Genomic DNA, 19812 nt, shown 5'->3' with positions numbered 1-19812 from the left:
GCTGAAAAAAAAAAAATCAAAATATGAAACCAAAAGGGAAAAATCCACTGACTACAACTAACAGAAAAGATTTTAAAGGGGCAAAGACTTAAGATTACCACTTTTTAAAATTCAGATCAGCTTTCAGCAGCCTTAAATATACTCCAAGAGAAAAGATAAACAGGAGCGAAGCCTTCCAGACCGGCCTCACTAACACAGTGAGTGTGAAATCACTGCATGTGAATTATGGATCTTGCACAGGTAAGACACAGGAGAGAGCTTAATTAAATAAGTTTATTGTCTAATGTTTACACTTGTTACGTTGCCACTGTAAAGTGCAACAACATAAATAAGTTTTCAGTAGGAACTTCACGTTCCCCCCTTCCCTTCTATGAACACCGCTTTAGGAACCAGGCTTTGTTCTTTAGACTCACAAAAGCAAAGTGGACATGAAGTTTCAGTGGCACAGTCTTCACAAATACATGTTTAAAACAAAACTACGGGGCTGGCTTGGCAGCATGACAGCAGTACCATGCTGTCTCATAGGAAGCCCAGGGCAAGGAATTGACGTGCCCCAGGCTTTGCAATGCAGCAAATCCACCACAAAACCAGTTCACAGATGAGATGGGTATCAGTCTCTGGTAAAATGTTTGCTTGTCCAGCCTTGGAGCTGAGGGGCAGGCGACTGGGTGGGGACACCACCAAGGAGAAGGGAGTGCTGAATTCAATGATGGCAAAATACAAGTTAAATAAGTATAAAAAAATTAAGGTACAGGCTACAAATCAACTCTTTCGAGAACACTGGCACGTGGCATTCTGAACTCAGATTAATTTTTTTCCTATTAAGGATGGGGAAATAAATTTAACATTTTTATGCTGTATGCAAAAATGTTTACCAGCGCCAAACTGATACATTTTACCATCTCACTGTAGTGTCTGAACAGCAAGGTAGATGAATTGGTTTCCAGCATTACAGGCAACATTAGATATACTCAAACAAGATAATGTAAACTTTATTCTTAAGGCAGCTGGTACTGATGCTGCACGCAGGCATTGCTCAAGGCCCATTACAGCAATGGGACATGTAGCACTTGAAAACAAGTAAAAAGAAAATAGCATTGTTGGACTAAATGACTCATGTTGTCAAAATACTTTCCCTTTCCCACAAACATGAAATGTTGGGACATCTAGAAAAATAACGCTCCTACTCCTCCAACTTCTGCCTGTTCTTTTACAAATATTTCAAAATACTGATAAATAATGGTGACTGCAAGCAGAATGCCAGTGCCCGACCCAATGGCTCCTAGAAAGTCAGCCAGAACTGAAAGGGCACCAATGCACAAACCACCAAACGCAGCTGCTGTAGGGATATACCTGGAACCAAAACATACATTCATGATCATGCATTTTCATACAAGAGTTCAGAAGCATATCTACTGTTAAAACAACCAGCTAGAATATGTAGAGACAAGCTCAGCTCTGCAGCTGCAACTCTACCATTAACTCTTAAAAGTTTCTAAACCACATTTGAACAACACAGAAATTAAAACAAATATTCACTGATAGGAAAGCTGTATAAACAACTGATCACTGGTAAAGATTTTGATTCATGAGATAACAATTTATTATTATTATTTTTAAATATATGCATGCTATTTAACCTCCACAAGACTAAGATTTGGCTTAAACACAGAGGCATAAATCTGCCTAGCAATGCAGATCTTCAGGCTTTGCACACTGAACAAAAGCCCACTTTTGCAGCATTGTTTTAGCTCAGTAATGGTAAATTAGACACCTGTAAAAGTGATGGTGTCTTCCTTTTAAAAACAGAGAAGAGACTGAACCCAAATTCCTTTGTTATTCTGCTTACGCAAAAGACACCTTACGTTAATCTCTTCATTAATCCTATATGCACCTTTTGCATTCCAGAGAAAGACAGCTTAACGAGAGCAATATCTTGACATCTGTAGCAGAAACAAGCTAGATTTTTCCAAGAACGTTTGTTCTCGTTGACACCTTCCCAGTACTCTCCATTGCCCAGTAGAGCAGCACAACTGAAAGTCAGCATTTTCTTACCTGTTAAGCTCATGAACCATTGAAGTATCCCTGTGGCCTCTCATCACCATTTGCTGTTCCTTGAGTTGCTTGGCAACCTGCAGAAACATAATTTGAGGAAATTGCTGCAGTTCTTCCACAGTCATCTGATACTTAGTCACAGTAATAACTGATCAGTAAGGATCAGTCAGTTCTAAATCAGAGGCAGTGTTTGAAAATACAGTCATTAGGCAGATTTATCAGAACACCTACATCTTTTGCTGATGAACCAGACACTTCAATCCAAGTCTTCGAGAAAAAAGCGCAGGAGCCCAACATAAAAATTATGTAAACGATTACATGGACAGGATCCTCAAATATTGCACCCATGGATTCTGGAGGGGACAAGTAGTAGCACAGACCACCAACAGGGTAAGAACGAGCAGGGCCACCGCCACTCACATCCTACAGAAGAGGAAGAAGACAAGCAGGTGTTTCTCACAGACCTCTCACATTCTAATCCTGCATTTATAGAGGAATTCCTCATCAACATTCCAAAAGCCACTTTGCCATACAATTGTCAGAAATTAAGTACTCCAGTCTTCCGCTGGTTAAATACTTGAGTTTCACAATAAAGTAACATATATATACTTATATATTCTTTTTTAAAAAGGTGATTAAGGTACTTACTGCCCACTGTCCTAATAAGTTCACCAAGAAGTTGCCACTAAAACGAACAGACAACATCTGGGAAATAACATAGAGGTTTGAAACTAAGGCAGACTGCAGAATGATGGGAATGTTGGAGGTGTAGAAGAGCTTGATCGGGTAGCTACTGTACTGCCCTCGGTACCGGGCAGACTTGATGGGCAAATCAACACGAAAGCCCTACAAGAAAGAACACAAACACACCAAATTCATTTCTGAGAAAGAAATGCTTCCTAGTATGCCTACAAGTTACTCCTGAGGATATTTGTTAGATAAACAAGGAGTGCAAAGTCTGGGACAGTAAAGCTCCAAGGCTTCTTGCTACAGACTGAAGGGCAGACTTTAAGGATTTGTAAGTGTTACTGCTTGGATGTTTTACATTCTTTCTATAGCAAATAAGAGAGAAGGTTTGTAAGTAACATTTCTCTAAAATAACAATTTATAACATTTGGTTTGATGAAACTATGTAATGGCTTTTAACTTAACTGATAAGTATCAGCAGACCTGCCATGTCTCTAAGTCCTTTTTGGGGCAGGCTCCTATCCCAGTATGCTCAAGAAATTTGAAAACCAGAGAATTCAAGTTTTTTTGCTTCCACTCAGTCTGAACTGCTTTAAAGATGCATGGTTAGATACACAAACAAAACACTACAGTCCAATATGCAGGTCTCCTTTAATGTCCACTTTAGGAAATACTCAAGTTTAAAGACAAACCCCAGCTAAGGATCTAATGAAAAATCAAGGGGGAAAAGGGAACAAAAAGCCATGCATTAATTACACTTGTTTTCTAGAACAAATCTGTATTTGGTTCTTCAGCTCTGTTCAAAAGTAGTATTTTCTTTTTAAACTCAACTTCAAATATGAAGTATATTAATTGTATGATAGAACCAGAGCAGTTTCATAATCCACTTTCAGTAAAAATACCCAAATAGTGCGTGTGGTGTTTAGTGGAAAGTGAGATGACATCACTGCCTGAGTACAAGCATATGTGTCCATAACACTGAACAGCTGCAATGCCACAGGGTTATGTTACTGAAGAAACACTATTCAAACTAAGAATAAGTAAGAGCTCCTTACTCTGAATCACAGAAGGGTTGGAAGGGATCAAGGATCCTCAAGGATCACGAATCTCCAACCCCCCCCCCCCACCGGCAGGGCCACCAACCTCCCCATTTAATACCAGACCAGGCTGCCCAGGGCCCCATCCAACCTGGCCTTGAACACCTCCAGGGATGGGGCATCCACAGCCTCTCTGGGCAGCCTGTTCCAGCACCTCACCACTCTCATAGTAAAGAGCTTCCCCCGACATCCAACCTAAATCTTCCCTCCTCCTTAACTTAAAGCCATTTCCCCTTGTCCTGCAGTTATCAACCCTTTCAAAGAGTTGAGAACAAGATCTCAAGATCAGATACTTCATTTTTCTACTCTGGCGATTTCTTTTTGCAATGACCACATTACCAGGAGTCCATGCCCATCTACCAATACAGTTTCACAGCTACCACGAGAAATTTCTCTTTTTACCTGAAAATAGATGACTACAGCAAATACAAACACTGTAGCAATCAAATTCATGAGGTTGGGCAAATTCTGTCGGTAAAAAGCCTCCCGCAAGGCGCGGACTTTGTCGGTTCGCGTAGCCAGAAGATGAAACAATGCAATCACAGCACCTTCAAACTCTGTTCCTGGAGAAAGCAGAACAACAGAAGAGACTTGAAACTGTCAATTAATAACAGAGTTTTTAAAAGACCATCACATCTTTCTTCAGGATTTTTTCAAAGTGACAGGTACAAAATAAGATGCAACACGATGTCCGTCCTGTTACAGATGCATCACCACAGCATGCTGCCTTAACTCACAGGCTGGGAGTCTTTTCTGGGTGTAAGAGGAAGATCAGAAGGAGGAAAAAAAAAAAAAAAAAAGAAAACTAAAGGGGAAAAAAATAACTTCAAAAAAGTAGCAAAAAACCACAGCAGACAGAAAAACTCCAAGTTTGGTAACGATGAGAGCAAACTAAAATCCTGGCTTAGCACACATGCATTAAATGAGTTAACTTCAAGATGCAAACACAGGATGCATCTTAGCTTGGTATTTACAGTCTCAGCACAACCAAACATTGGCTGAGGAATGGCAGTCCCTGAAGAAACAATCAACCTTAAATTTACTGGGAAGCTCCAACTGCAACAGTAACCTACAGCCACAAAAACAGCTGGGTTATAAAGAACTCCCCCAAACAAGCAGAATTTAAACACCCCAATTTCTACAGATTGAGGTGTGCTAAAACAAGGTTATTTCAGTTTGGAAATCAGAAGTTTTCCATCAAGGGGCTGTAGCTCCCATTTCAGCTACTGCAATTCAAATCAATAAAAGCAAACATGCAGGTAATTTACCTTTGTGCGAGTTAAACATTTCCCTCTTCAATGTTAGACAATGGATTTTACAAGCTAACCATCACACACTAAAACATCTTTTCAAAATCCATCTGATGCACACCTGATCAAGTGTACATACAGCAGACATCCACAGAAACACATCATAACTAATTGTAATAGCACAGGTACCTCTGCCAGTGTTGATGGTAGTGGGACTAAACGCCTTCCAGACAATGGTTTCACAGATATTGGTAGCAATAAAGAGGGAAATACCAGATCCCAACCCATAACCTTTCTGCAGCAACTCATCTAACAGCAGCACAATCAAGCCAGCAACAAATAGCTGCGGGAAAAGAAAAAGAACTGAGCAGAAACAAGAATAAATCAAGTCAGGAATTGCATATTAATCTCGTTTCAGTATTTTCATCATGTTGGAGAGAGCTCATTAAGTTTTTAATTGAAGTATCATTCATCCAGATTTCTGCCCCCTCACATGCACATCACACCTGCCAAAAACCTCTGCGACTTTTCAACACCGGTGCAAGCAAACAGATTACACAGTAAGTATTTATTTCTTTTGAAGTGTTTACATTTGTGCATTTACTGATTTGCTCTACAGGATAATGCCTCAAAGTTGAATTTAGAGTCTTTAGTGAGAAGTCCTCTGTGGCACCGAACAGCAGCTACTGCTTGCAAAATTCCCATATTTGAAATGAAGCAGCTAGTCCCTATCTGAAATATTTATGATACTAATTATCCCAACTTTCTCTTCCTTTAAGGAAGATTTAGAATTTCTCATATGTAGACAGATAGATATGAAGGATGTTGCTTCGCAGCATTAAAATAAAGGCAACCAGAACACAGAAGGATTTTTTCCTTCCAACCATACTACATCTAATCAGTTTTAATTACACAAAGAATAGCTCACTACAAACCTGAATTATAATGAGAAGGCAAATGCCAGCACCCATTTCAGCAGGATCTCCATACATTCCAGTCATAACATAGACGATGGCTTGCCCAATGGTAATAATCATCCCAAATACTGCAACAGGACAAGAAGAAAATCTTTATTAAATGACAAATTTCCTGAATTCACCTATCAATGAAATTCACGCTCCGTGTCTCTGAAGCGGACTGGTTTCCCCTGAATAAAACTGTGTTCAATAACTTGAATCAGAACAGTGCTTACGTTTCTGAGCTCCATTGAACAAGGCTCTGTCTTTCGGTGTATCACCGACTTCAATGATCTTTGCTCCAGCTAGCAGCTGCATGATCAAACCAGAGGTCACAATGGGAGAGATACCCAATTCCATCAACGTACCTACCAGGAAGAAAATACAGATGCAATTAAAGATCTTCCAGGCTGGATGTGGCTCTGGGCAGCCTGGTCTGGTGGTTGGCAACCCTGCACGCAGCAGGAGATTTGAACTAGATGATCACTGTGCTCCTTTTCAACCGGGCCATTCTTTGATTCTCTGATTCCTAAAGGATTATATGCTGAGGATATTAGGCCTGTTAAAAGATTTTAGCTAAAGAACGTTTTTCCACAGCTTTTGAAATGTATATTTCAGTACAGGCATACTCTCAACAAAGCCCATTATCAGCTCACAGAAGGGGGCTGTGTAAAAATCTGTGATATCTAAGGCAAACCAAGGTGGCTTTTCACTTTATGTACCTTTGTGGTACAATGTGGGCACTGCAGGTAAGCACACACAGAACCTCAGTGCTTTACACAGTCAGCTTTTTGGCGTACCGTACCAAGAAACCTCTACCAGAAGCATCTTCTACTGCTTCAACTCCCATATTTTGTTCAGTTTAATTGTGAAGACCACAAGATGCTGTAGATCCACAGTGCTTGATAACACCAATCTCCAAACCACAAACTCTATAGATGAGAGCACTGAAGTTTAGGACTTAATGAAACAAACACATCGTTAAGATGTTCTACTCTGCCATCTCACCTACTGGCACAATGTTCACCAAGCTAACAACTTTCAAATGCATACAACAGGAAGACACAACTTCATAAAACACTACTTCTGCAGCACATAGGTTCATTTTCCAGAAAACCTGCCTTCTTTTTCCCCCAGCCTTTCATTCAATGTAATAACAGCTGGGCATCAAGCACTCCGCGTACAACAACAGAACCACCACCACGTGCTCTATGCAGATATATTCTCTGCAAGATGTTGTTGAACTGCTGATATCTGCTTGAATTATACTATAAAGTGGTATGAGAGCAGAACTGAATTTACCCAAAGCAATTAAATTCACTCATAAACGCATTTTATTCTGACATTGTCACAATACTCATCAGAGAGATAAAAATGAGAATCAGTGCAAAATTCCTTAGAACTCTGCGAACTTAAGAGCAATTCTGCTCTCACCTGTAGCACAGCAGTGTTCCATCCTAAAATGACCATGATTATTATTAAGAAAACAGTATTTAGCCACAAGAGACTTGCAAAGTGTCAAGAAGAACCAGTGAAAGGGGAAGCATGGCCGACATGGCTGTGTGAAAGGTCAAAGGAAGCAGAAATGGTATATAACAGATAATCACACAAGAAGCTTATCTACCCTCACATTCAATTTAAAGGGACTCCTCTGCAGGAAATATCATGCTTTAATTCCCTTTTCCTGCACACACTGAGCAATTTGCTCAGAAACTGCTGCTGGCAACCTGTGCCACTGCTTGGTGCAATGTAATGTAATTATCTTCACTGCTGTGACGTTTGCCTTTCCTAAACAGTTCCTTCACATTACAGGTCCCATTGCTTCTCTCACTTCCAGCCACTTTGCCAAGGTACAGATGAGGTCAGTAACCTTACTTAGAGTCATGTAAGACAAGTCATGGAATCTTAAAATCCTGAGTTCCAGCATTAGTTTAATACTTTTACACATTATTTTGGGCTCCATTTGTCCTTTCTACAGTAAACTACTTCGGGTTTGCTACAAAGTAAGCTTAATCATTTCTGCCCTTAGCTTTCCAACCTACATAATTACTACCACAATTACTACCTGTAATGCTGCAGAAGTGTTATGAGGTATAACCAACTTGCACACACAAAGTATTTTCCTTCATAATTAAGAGGAGAAAAGACCCAATGTTTCACATATAATCAGAAAAAGATTGCTTTACAGTAGGATACAGAACCAGCCTGGAAGTTGAGAATCAAGATGCATCTCATTTGAGCATCAAAGGCACTTCCATTCCTAAGACAAAATCCACCTCAGGTATCATTCATCACATCACATCACATCACATCACATCACATCACATCACATCACGGTGTTTCAACACGACAGCTGGGCTTTGTGAAATTTTACACCCAATCGTTTTTCCTCACAGTCTGTTTGTACCCATAAAAAGAAGAGAAAAGAAAGAATTTACTAACCTCTGTTTGATGCAAGAATGACTCGCATCCAGTAGAAAGGATCTGCTGAATCTGATGACATGATTCCAAATAAAGGTATCTGCCAAAGCACAGAGCAATATTAAACAGATACATGAAAAGAGCTTACATTAATCTAAGAACCTTAACTCGTAATGATTCAACTGCTACACTGTTCAGTATAATGAAATCCAACCATCTTCTGGTTTTTAAATTGAACCAGACCACACAACAGTGTTAAGTGACAAGCACTGGCCAGATTACTGCAGATGAAGATGTGAGTGGTTGCCATAAGCAGCCATAGAGTACCTTAGCCCTGGAAAAATATCCAAGGAAAGAAACACAAAATAAATAGGTCAGATACCAAAAATGATTAAGAGAACAGAGCTTTCTACCCCCCCCACCATGATATTCCACTGCTTATGAAATACTGATACTCCAGTACTTATTTCACCACAATTTTTGCAGTAGAACAAACTGTAGCCAAACATCTTTGAGAAGACGTAAGAAAGCAGGGTTGTTTTGTTTTGATTTTAAACAGCCCTATACAAAATTCCTTTGTAGAACAAATTAAAGATGAAGCATAAATTCCAACATAAATATTTTCCTCCATCAACTCTGAATACCAACTCTACAGTTGGGAATGTTTTAAAGCATCCTATATGGAGCTTTACACTGTTTATACTGAAAAAAGACATCAATTTTCCATATGTCAGCACTGAAGGACTTTGAGTTCTTTAAAACTCAATCACAAAATAAGGCCCAGGCAATCCTTTAGATTATTTCCTGAAAACTCTGCTATTATGCTAACTATTTTCAATTAGCTACCATCATCTTCTGTACAGATTCAAATCCTTAATTATGCATATATATAGCAGCTAAGAAACACAAATAAAATCCACACTCTTCTATCTCTGGTATCATTCCCACATCCTCTGAAAAACAGACAGGTTTGGGCCTTTCAACAGCCCTTCAGTTGTAAACATACAAATTATTAAACTGCTGCTACAGAATCTGACTGCAATGGCTTAGTTCAAGTCAATAAATAAATAAAACAGAACATAAAATGCCTAAGGTTGAAGATGCCTGCTTCATTTTAAAGAATCTGGAGGGTCCAAAAGTGCTAAAATAAATAAAGTAATGCATGGACTTTCAGTTTCTGCAGTATCTGAATATTCAACTAACAATACTATGTGTTTATAACCCTAGTTTCTAGGGTTTCCAGGAACTCCTGCAACTATGAATGAATGCAACCATAAACTTTTACAAAGACCTTGGGGGCAGGTAGTATCCTCATCAATATATTCAAAAAGCCACATTCTAAATGTGAACTTAAACACCTCAGGACAAACATCTGCCCACAATCTCTGCAATCTTTTAGTTCGCCCAAGAAGGATCAGGTAAAAAAAGTCATTTCTGTTCAATCTCATTACTGATTGTTCAAAGCAGTGAACTTCAAAGCTGAACTTCAAATTTAGCTATGAACAGAGGCTAAAGAATGCATAAAACTGCTCGGCTTGCTTGGGCTACTCAATGAATATTTGCTTTGCTGTTTATCCTGCAGTCAGTATCACTGTTTCATAGGACAGCTCACATCATAACAGCAACGTATTAATTTCTGAAAACATATACATGAATAATAAAGATTATTTTGCATACACAGTCTTCATTCATTAGCAATTAAAACACAAAATGAGAAATTCTCACACGTTCAGCATTTTACATACAGAACACACCCTTTCTGAAACACAGAATACATCCATACATACCTGACAGCATACTAAGAAAATGAAGAGAGTGATGGCTGTCCATAGCACCTTCTCTCTGAACTGGATCTACAGAACCAATTATAGATATTACTGAGTTAATTGCATTCGGTATTTTCACTCTACTTCACACTAGAGCTAGATGCTGTATTGTTTGGAACTAAATGTGAAAGATACTGAGCCAGACGGCAACATTTCTCATCAGGAATTATTTTTAATATGATTTCAGATTTTTTAGAGTGACAGCCATGGGCTTCTATGTATTCAAAGACAGCTTGCATGGGATCTGGCAGTGTGCCTGGCACTCAGACAGTAGAACACGTTTTATATATAGCATCCTAACACAGTGAATATTTACCAAAAAACAACAGCATGGCTAAATGTGGACATATCAGAACAAACATGAAATACTAATGCAAAAATCCTCATCTGCTGTGATTTTATCTCTGGGCTTCAACAGATTGACAGCACTGTTTTTTAAGGCTCGAGTTGCTCAAGTGCTGTAAAGTTTTTAGAGACTTAACTGCTAAAGGCAAGTGATTAAAAAACAGAAGAACCATGAGTTTTGGATTAGAAATCAGAGCAGTGAAAGAAGTTCTTCAAAAGTTGTTGCAGGAAGCTTAGATTCACCATTATGTTAATGGAAACAGACTACAAATTTTAGAGGGCTTTTTCCCCCTCCGAAGTATTTCTATGGATGTACATTAGGTATTACTTTTAAAAGATTGACAGATCAATGATCATCAGTCAGTAGTACATTAAGAGATCCCCGTGGTCACAACACACAAACCACTCTATGATTCTATGATACGAGTCCATGATTTGAGGCAGAATGCTGCAACTAGTTCCACAAAAGAAGAACCATGAGGTTTAAATTTGAAAGAGAGAAAAGAGAAAAGTACTGAAAGCCTGAGACAGAAAGAAAAGCACTGGAAGAGACCAAGAGAGAGCCCTGTTGCAGTGCTACGTCCAAGTTCCCACCTCTCCTCCACGGACTGTAAACACTGGGATGTGTGTTCACTGCAGACAAGAGCACAGCAGCTACTAAAATGAGACATGAACTGACACACAAAACAGATACAGTGTAAGTAACACATTTCTGCTTCCAACCACTGATGCTGCCTGTAGAGAAGTAACAAGAGAAAAGGTTAGTGGCTAGTTTTATAGGCCCTGAACACCCCCAAACAAGAATCTGTAAACTGAGGCAGCAGGACAACTCCCCAGACAAAAGGAATTCAGAATTAGTCTGCAACTTTGTAAGTGAAAGCATACACTTAATTTGAGGCAAAGTAGTTCCAGTAATTTAATGTATTTACTGATACAGACTCACTTCTAAAAGAGGACAGATGCTAAAAATACATACAGTACAAAGTTAAAAAAAGAAAAAGTGACAGCAGCAAATAAATCCAGCGTCTTGTCTTAGATTTTATGAAGTGCTGACCCACTTTGCCAAGCGCTGTTTCAATTTCATTGTTCAGATTTAAAGTACAGGCTTTAAAAAAGAAAAATGTTGAGCAGAACAGTTTCTGCAGCCCAAAGCTTAACATTAGCTTCTGGGGTATCAGTCTCCTCAACTACCCTGGCCCTCAAGTCAATTAAAGTGAGCATTAGAGAAATCCTGCAACACCCAAATCACACTTGGTTCACAGGGAATGGTCTCTGTGATTCAAAGAAACAAAAAAGAGAAAAGAAAAAGGAGGCACTCGAATCCATATGCAAAAAGCAGCAAAATACCAACTGGTACCAAAATATTCCAGCCACAAACAACAACGAGCACAGAAAGTGTGCATTTCACCGTCTGATCAGATCCTACTGGACATTTTCTTCTTTTGGTATTTTTCTCACTTACAGCTCATAAAGATAAATGGACGTGAGCCCCATCATCCTGGTGTTCTGAACACTGTGTTCTACTTCATGTCTGTGAAGTAGCTGAGAGATCTGTGCGTGCAGCATGAACAAACATAACAACTGCAAAAAAGCAACACTTGCTTCTGTCAGCCAACATCTCTAAATGACAAAAGCAACACTCCCTAGTGACAGAAAAAGCCCACTTCCTTCATCAAAAATAATGGGAAAAGGTCCAATGAGAGCCCACCTGAATGAAAACTTCATGCTCTCTGCACAATCAACAATCACTGAACTTAAGCTTAGAGATTTTTTTTTCTAGTTCGTTATCTTTGTTTCTTGTCCCAGCCTTAACCAGCCCACTAAAATAATTACTAATGATGCCTGCCAGTGACAGCTTGCAAGAAAACAATAAATACAAAAGACTTGTTAAACAGAACAGCCTAAGTCGCTTGATAGACTATACATAAGCAAGGAACATTAAGTAAAATGGTCAAAATACTCTTCAGTCTTGGGAAGGACGTTCCCAAGTATATCCTTCACTTCAAATTTGTACAAAGCTGGCAACAGACAATCACTGCTTAGCCAGTGACCTAGATAGCAAAAGAGACAAAATGACCCAAGTAGCAAGGACAACAACTGCTCTGGGCATCCTTCACCAGCTGATGGAGGACGCTGACAAACCATGTCTCTCCTCCTACTCTTTCCTTCCTCAGAGAAAGGAAGAAACCAAGAGAAAATCACAACTGCTGCAGAGCTTTACGGAAACTTCAGTATCTGTAGATTTGTCTCAGCTGTCTCATCAACCCCACTTCAATACAAGAAATGGGACAGATGGATGTAACAAACTCATTCAAAAATATGCCATAAACAAACACAAGAAGATTGTACTGAAGTTGAAAGCTGCAGAAACACAGTGGGTTATCTTCCACTCGATCAGGTGCATCTCAATCTTTGCACAAGGTCTGGCTCTGGAGACTCAAGAAGCCTTTGTCTGAGTGGTATCACTTGCCTGAAGATCTGTCCCGAGAGGGAAAGACAACTTGGAATGGCAGATAAGGCAAAGAGCCAAGGGATCAACCTTCTTAGAAATAAGTCCCAGAAGGGGACAATCTGCAGTTTTTACCGTATCTTTTCCATTCAAGCCAGCACGTGGCTACCAGAAAAATCATCTCTGCATCCAGACCTAACCCTCAGGAATCTCTCAACAGTGTGAGAATATTCTCCAGGATGGTACCATGCTCACAGGTATGGATTTCTTTCTAACAATAAAAAAATCAGTATTTACCTCTTATTTTCTAGTGTGGCTGGCATGAAAATTCCATAAATTTGCTACTCTAATTCGAATCTTTATCAGCTAGGTGATACATGACTGTTTGAGTATTAGTAAAAAAGCTTATTTTCACTATTATTATTATTTTTGACAGGGACAGTCTCTTCCTATCTACAGAAATTAAATATTTTTAATCTAGAAAACAGGCAAAGAAATGGGTTCTAGGGCTACAGGGATAGGTCAGGTGTAAATGAACTCATTTCATTGGTCTCAGAACAGAGAGAAGCATCACAGCTAGTAGGTTATGTGAACCTCGTCACAAACCACCTCATCAAGTGGAAAAACGGCTTTGGAGGAAAAACTATTTTGAGGGAAAAAATCCACAGGAAAAAAAGCCTGAAAATTCCGTTGTGGTATGTTAACATTGATGTAGTTATAAGGAACTGAATACAATAAATTCAGTCCAGAGATAAGACATTTAAAAACCAAACTGAGTTAGTACCATTAGCATATGGAAGAACTTGATTTGCCAGAAGGCTGTCAGGAATTCATTATGATGATAACCTTTTACCTTAATGTGGATTTCCTTTCTCCCAAAGGATATGCCCTACCTTAGGGCCCACTATCTGCATCTGTATTGTGGTGTGGAGTTGAACGCATTATTCTCTTATCTGAGAACACATTAAGGTAAAAACACAATGTAGCACTCACCTTTCTTTCTGGCTTCTGGATTTCAGGTAAAACTGCACAGAATGGCTTAATAACTTCTAAAAATTTAACTGTTGTAGAAAAAATGAACAAAAAAGGAGTAAGAAGAAAATATTCTACTGCACTTGTATGATTTATAAAGCTTCATACTTCATATATCTTCTAAGGAAAAAAATAAAGCGTAAGAACACTACAGGTGAATTACTTCATCAACACTCTGAGAAGCAGAGTGTTGATGCAGAGAAGTAATGCATTTCTTGAAGGAAGTGAAAAATGAACATGAAGCACAAATGATTTAGCTTAGAAGGGACTTCAAAGATCATCCAGTTCCAGGCCTCTGCCACAGGCAGGGTTGTCACCCACTGGCTGCCCACGGCCCCATCCAGCCTGGCCCTGCACACCTCCAGGGATGGGGCATCCACAGCCTCTTTGGACAGCCTGTGCCAGTGCCTCACCTCTGAGTGAAAAATTTCCCCCAACATCTAAACTAAATCTCTCCTCTTTTAATTGAAATCCTCGGTCCTATCACTACCAGACTGTATAGAAATTTTATCTCCCTTCTGCTTATAAGCTCCCTTTATGTACCAGAAGGCTACCAGGTCTCCCCCAAGCCTTCTCCAAGTAGAACAACCCAAGCTTCCTCAGCCATTCTTGACAGAAGATGTTCAGCCCTCTGAACATCTTTGTCTGCCCTCCTATGGACCTATTCCAAAAGCTCCACACCTTTCCTGAGGTCCAGACCTGGGTGCAGCACTGCAGGTGGGGCCTCAGAAGGGCAGAGCAGAGGGGGGCAATCCCCTCCCTCTCCCTGCTATCACCTCTCTTCTGCTGCAGCCCAGAATACAGTTGGCCTTCTGGGCTGCAAGAGCAGTCTGCTGGCTCACATCCACCTTCTCATCCACCTGAACCCCAAACCCAACTCCACAGAGCTGCTCTCAATGCTCTCTTCTCCCGCTCTGCACCCCTGACTGGAACTGCCCGACCCAAATGCAACGCCTTGCACGTAGCCTTGTTACAACTCATTAGCATCTCACTTTTCAAGCCTTGGAAACGTGGAAAAGAATTTTCAAGAGATTGGCCCATCCTTTGTTCCACGGCCAGAATCACCTGCGATGCAGCAGTGAACTGAATCACATCCCACCTAAAAATACCCGACCCAGCGCTTCTGTCAAGCACAGAAGCAATGGATGCACCTACCTAGGAAATAATAGGCATTACGCATCTATTTCGATGACGGGAAAAAAAAAATCACTGACATATCTTCAGATACCTTCAAATCGCTGCAACACGTATTTCGACCGAAGTTTTCGGGATTTAACTTCTACAACTCCCTCCGCAGTTTCTCCGTTAAAACCGCGGCACGGCTCAGCAGCCTCGGCTCTTTGCTACGAAAACCCCAACAACCCAAAGCTCGGGGCGGGCGGTTTCCCTGCCAAACCTCCCGCAGCGCTCCCAGCCCGCTACGCGCGGCTCTCCACAGCCGCCAGCCGCGGTTCCCCTCACAGATCCGCGCCCCGCACCGCGCCGCGTGTGGAAACGCCGCGCCGATCCCCGCGCACACCGCCGCGCCCGGCTCCTCCCGCACCGACCGCCCCTCACACGGCTCCCCGTGTCCCGCAGGAGCCGGCCAAGGCGCCACGTCCGACCCGAGAAGCTGGACGCGACCCGCCGCCGAGCCGTGAGGTGGCCGCCTCGCCGCCCTTCGCTCCCCCACCGCCCCCCTCCGGGCCGCGTCCTCCCATCGCTGCGGCCGCCCGCGCTGCCGTACTCACTGCCCATGGCGGCGGGGCCGGCCGCTGCCTCACCGCTGTCAGCGCCGCTCCCCTCCCCCACCGCGTTCCCTCCGCCGCCGTCACGTGACGCGGCGCGCAGAAGCCCGCGCAGGCGTCGCTGCGGCCGCCTCTGCTCGCTGCCTGGTGTCTTGCCGCCGCTCCCTGGGCTGGGTGGAAGTCCGCGAGAATTCCGTTTCGCGGATGCGTTGCCACAATCGCTCTGAACGGTTTTATTCAATAGCTTCCCTCAGCTGAAATCGCTTAAACAAGGCTTTTTTTTTTATCCAGTTTGTATAGTCGGAATTTCACAAGCGGTCCCGAGTTACCCTGTGGCAGTTAGGCTCACCTGTGGTTTCCTGAGTTTTCTGATAAATGACAGCAGCATGAACAGTTTGAAAGAACTCCAAGATCATCCAGTCCAACCCCAACCCACCCCCGCCGTGCCTGTGAATCACAGAGTCATAGAATCCTAGAATCAGAAAGGCTGGAAGAAAGCTCCAAGAACGCTGAGTCCAACCGTCCACTACCACCAATGTCCCCCCTACCTTACATCCCTCATTGCCACATCCATCCTTTTCTTGAGCATCTTCAGGAGCAGTGACTCCACCACGTCCCTGGGCAGCCTGTCCAATGCCTCACCACTCATCCCGGGAAGAAATTGTTCCAGTATCCAACCTGAATCTCCCCTGGCACAACTTGAAGCTATAGCCTCTCATCCTACTACTGATACCTAGGAGCAAAGGCCGGCCCCCCCTCACCACGACCTCCTTTCAGGCAGTTGTAGAGAGCAATAAGACCTCTTCTGAGCCTCCTCTTCTCCACACTGAACAATCCCTGTTTCCTCTGTCACGCCCCTGAGGATTTGGGCTCCAGACCCCTCACAGCTTCATTGCCCTTCTCTGGACACGCTCCAGTGCCCCAGTGTCTTTCACATGGTGAGGCACCTAAAATTGAGCACAGTACCGAGGTGCGCCTTCACCAGCGCTGAGTAGAGACTACAATCACCTCTCATGCCACCAGTAATTGGCCTTACATCTCACCTCGAGATGCCTCATCAGTAAGAGTGGTGTCCCTTAGGGATCAGTACTGGAACCGATGCTGTTCAGTGTCTTCATCAGTGACATCAACAGTGGGATCAAGGGCACTCTCAGCAAGTTTGTGAATGACATGCCTGAGCAGTGGGATAGCACTCAGAGAGACCTAGACAGTCTTGAGAGGTGGGACCAGGTGAACCTCATAAGGTTCAACAAATCCAAGTCCAATGTCTTGCACCTGAATCACAGCAATCCTTACTGTCTGTATGAGCTGGGGGATGTAAGGACGGAGCAGAGCCCTGCCGAAAATGACCTGGGGTACTGGATAGGAAGCTTGACATAAGCAGCAATGTGCACTCGCAGCCCAGAAAGCCAACTGTATCCTGGGCTGCATCAAAAGAACTGTGGGTCAGCAGGGTGAGGGAGGTGATCCTGCCCCTCTGCCCTGAGCTGGTGAGACCTCACCTGGAGTACTGCATCCAAATGTGGAGTCCTCAGTACAGGAGAAACATGGACCTGTTAGAGCTGATGGCCACAGAATTGGTCCATGGAATGGAACACTTTCCCTACAAGAACACACAGAGATGTGGGGATGTTCAGCCTGGAAAAGAGAAGGCTCTGGGGAGACATGGTAGAAGCCTTTCAGTATCAAAAGGGGGATTCTAAGAAAGGACAGACTCTTTAGCATGATCTGTTGATAGGATAAAGGGACATTGATTCAAACTATAAGAGGAGAGATTTAGATTGGATAAAAGGAAGACATTTTTTACAAATGAGATAGAGAGGCACTGGAATGAGTTGCCCAGACTCATGAATGAGTTTCAGGAGGTTTCTTGCAATTAATATGGGTCCAGATTTTTAGCTGTACTTATCAGTTCCAGCTGACTGGCTGGCTCTTAGTAAACCTAGACACATGCAAGTTACTGGTCCATTTTATCTGAAGGCTGATAAAAGAGCCAGGAAGCTCCTTCAATCTATCCTAACACAGGTGCACCATTGAGGCAGTATTACAGCTTCATCTATGAGTGCGTTACCAATTATTGAAGTTTTTTTTAAAAAATAGTTTTCTTTGCTCATTCCAAGTTAATATTACTATGGCATTCAAAACTTTAAGGCTTCAAAATTAAGACTAGTCTTGTTTAACTCATAAAATAATATCATTATTACTAAAATATTTGTTCTAAAATATTTTTCTTCCTTTAACCAAGTCACTGCTGCCTTCAGTGAGCTGCTCAACCTAACATCTCTTTCCCTTGATGTCTTTATTTTTCCTTCCAGTCTTGCACTTCAGCTAAAAATCCTGAACACGTCCTTAACTTCTCAGTCATTACCTCTGCATTTCATTCCATGTGCCACAATGCACAAGAGCTGTAACACTTCCTCTCTTTCTAGTTAGCTTTTTTTACTAACATACAGAGCTTCATTTCTGCTTTAATAACCCACAGATTTCTCTTGCCCAAGGACTGGGCCCTACTCTGTTACCACTCACCCAGCTTGTATACCATTTTATTCAGCACTTCCCTGAATTGCATGTCCTGCACAGGGAACTTGTTCCCATTGTCAAGCAGCACCCTCATCTGAAGCTTTCAAGATTTCTGCCCCTCTTTTCTGCAATTATTTTAAACTGAGTATATCATTTTCCTCTGACTGCTTTACAGGAGCTACTGGTAACACAGGTTTCTCCTTTGCCTTCCTTTCCCCTTTTTTTCCCTTTCCTAACCCATTCTTTTTCAATTATTCAGTCAATATTTTTTTTAGTACAGTGTGAAGATTTACAAATTCACTGCTATAGGGCACGTTCCCAGCTAAGCCACTGCAAGATAAGTTTACCAATATTATCACTGCAGAAGTTGTATGAGTGATCAGGTGTAAATGCAAGAGCTTCCTTCACTGCCCAGCATTTTGGAGGGGCAGGTATCAGTATGAACAAGGGCCCCCTAAAGGCAGCTGGTCCAAGAATTGCAAAAGCAAACCAGCACTTGTCCAAGGCGAGCCAAGTCTGCATGCAGAGCTGAGTACAGCACACAGGAGGAAAACAGCCTTGTGTATATCCAAAATCAGTAGGGGAGCTGTGTTAATGTCTAACTCAGCACGGGCTTTGTGTTGCTCCTGGTAGCTGTTAGCCATCACAAAACAGCAGTATTCTACAGATAATTCTACACCAGCAATACCTAAGAGTGGAGCCAAAGCTGTTCCTTCCCTACTCCAGCACAGCAATGTTGGGCTGGGGGCATTTAGCCAAGCAGCACTACAGTAACAGTGCTCCCAAAGGCAGAGTAAAACAGACTCTGAACACTCAGCCATCCTTTACTTGGTTAAAACAACCTGCATTGCCTCTGTGTGGGTGGTGTATAACGGGGCCAGGTTCAGGCAACGTGCAAAATCCTGGGTCTGTTCTGCCCTTGTGTATTGTCACAGTGAGAAATGTCTTTTTTTTGTTATTATTATTATTACTATATTTTGTTATATTATTATATTTTTTTGTTATGCCTTTTTGTTTTGTGAGGGTTATTATTTGTTATCATATGAAGAATACTGTAAACTCTGAGGGGTTTGTGGGTTTTTTTTGGTAAAAAGTAAAACATTTGAAACCCCCTAGAGGACAAAAAAAAATCCCAAAACAACGACATAAAGAAAGGCTGGACATCTTGATCTCTGCACAATGAGAAAATTTCTAGAAACCTTCAAATTGACACTGTAGAAGCACGAGGCACTGCTGTGCTTACTGCAGTCTGTAGTAGTGCTCAGGTTTCTTTGACTTTTCTAACTCTAATCAATTCTGAGTTAGAATTACTTTTCCATTTGTAAAGGTTTTCCTTTCATGTGGCTTGAAAACCTGTATCTGTTTGAGCTCTTCCAGAAAACCTGGATGATTATCCTCCTGTTCTGTCATTTACTTCAATTTATTTCACTTATTTCTTCTACAGTCT

At 41.8% G+C, this 19812-nt stretch overlaps 1 protein-coding gene across 7 annotated transcripts; it reads right to left on the bottom strand.

Moving 5' to 3' along the window:
- Nucleotides 1–255: 255 nt before the first annotated feature.
- Nucleotides 256–15926, bottom strand: SEC61A2 (SEC61 translocon subunit alpha 2). 7 transcript variants are annotated; one of them, XM_042815571.1, is made up of 13 exons: nucleotides 15849–15869; nucleotides 14080–14147; nucleotides 11232–11372; nucleotides 10254–10319; nucleotides 8488–8566; nucleotides 6282–6413; nucleotides 6025–6134; nucleotides 5279–5432; nucleotides 4242–4402; nucleotides 2704–2901; nucleotides 2287–2478; nucleotides 2056–2132; nucleotides 256–1353 (listed from the first exon to the last, which is right to left on the bottom strand). In XM_042815571.1, the coding sequence occupies exons 5-13, from the start codon at nucleotides 8546–8548 to the stop codon at nucleotides 1167–1169; spliced, it is 1272 nt and encodes a 423-aa protein (XP_042671505.1). In that variant the 5' UTR covers nucleotides 8549–8566; nucleotides 10254–10319; nucleotides 11232–11372; nucleotides 14080–14147; nucleotides 15849–15869; the 3' UTR covers nucleotides 256–1166. The 7 variants fall into 7 exon arrangements, with proteins under 7 accessions (XP_042671505.1, XP_042671507.1, XP_042671502.1 ...); XM_042815573.1 differs by having other exon boundaries at nucleotides 11232–11311; nucleotides 15849–15863; XM_042815568.1 differs by lacking the exon at nucleotides 11232–11372 and having other exon boundaries at nucleotides 15849–15926.
- Nucleotides 15927–19812: the final 3886 nt, after the last annotated feature.

This window comes from Centrocercus urophasianus, unplaced genomic scaffold (genome assembly GCF_019232065.1).
Source record: "Centrocercus urophasianus isolate 14NV4802_14NV808 unplaced genomic scaffold, USGS_Curo_1.0 seq_15, whole genome shotgun sequence".
Lineage (NCBI taxonomy): Eukaryota > Metazoa > Chordata > Aves > Galliformes > Phasianidae > Centrocercus > Centrocercus urophasianus.
The sequence above is the reverse complement of the archived record's forward strand: the minus strand, read 5'-3'. Positions and strand labels throughout refer to the sequence as shown.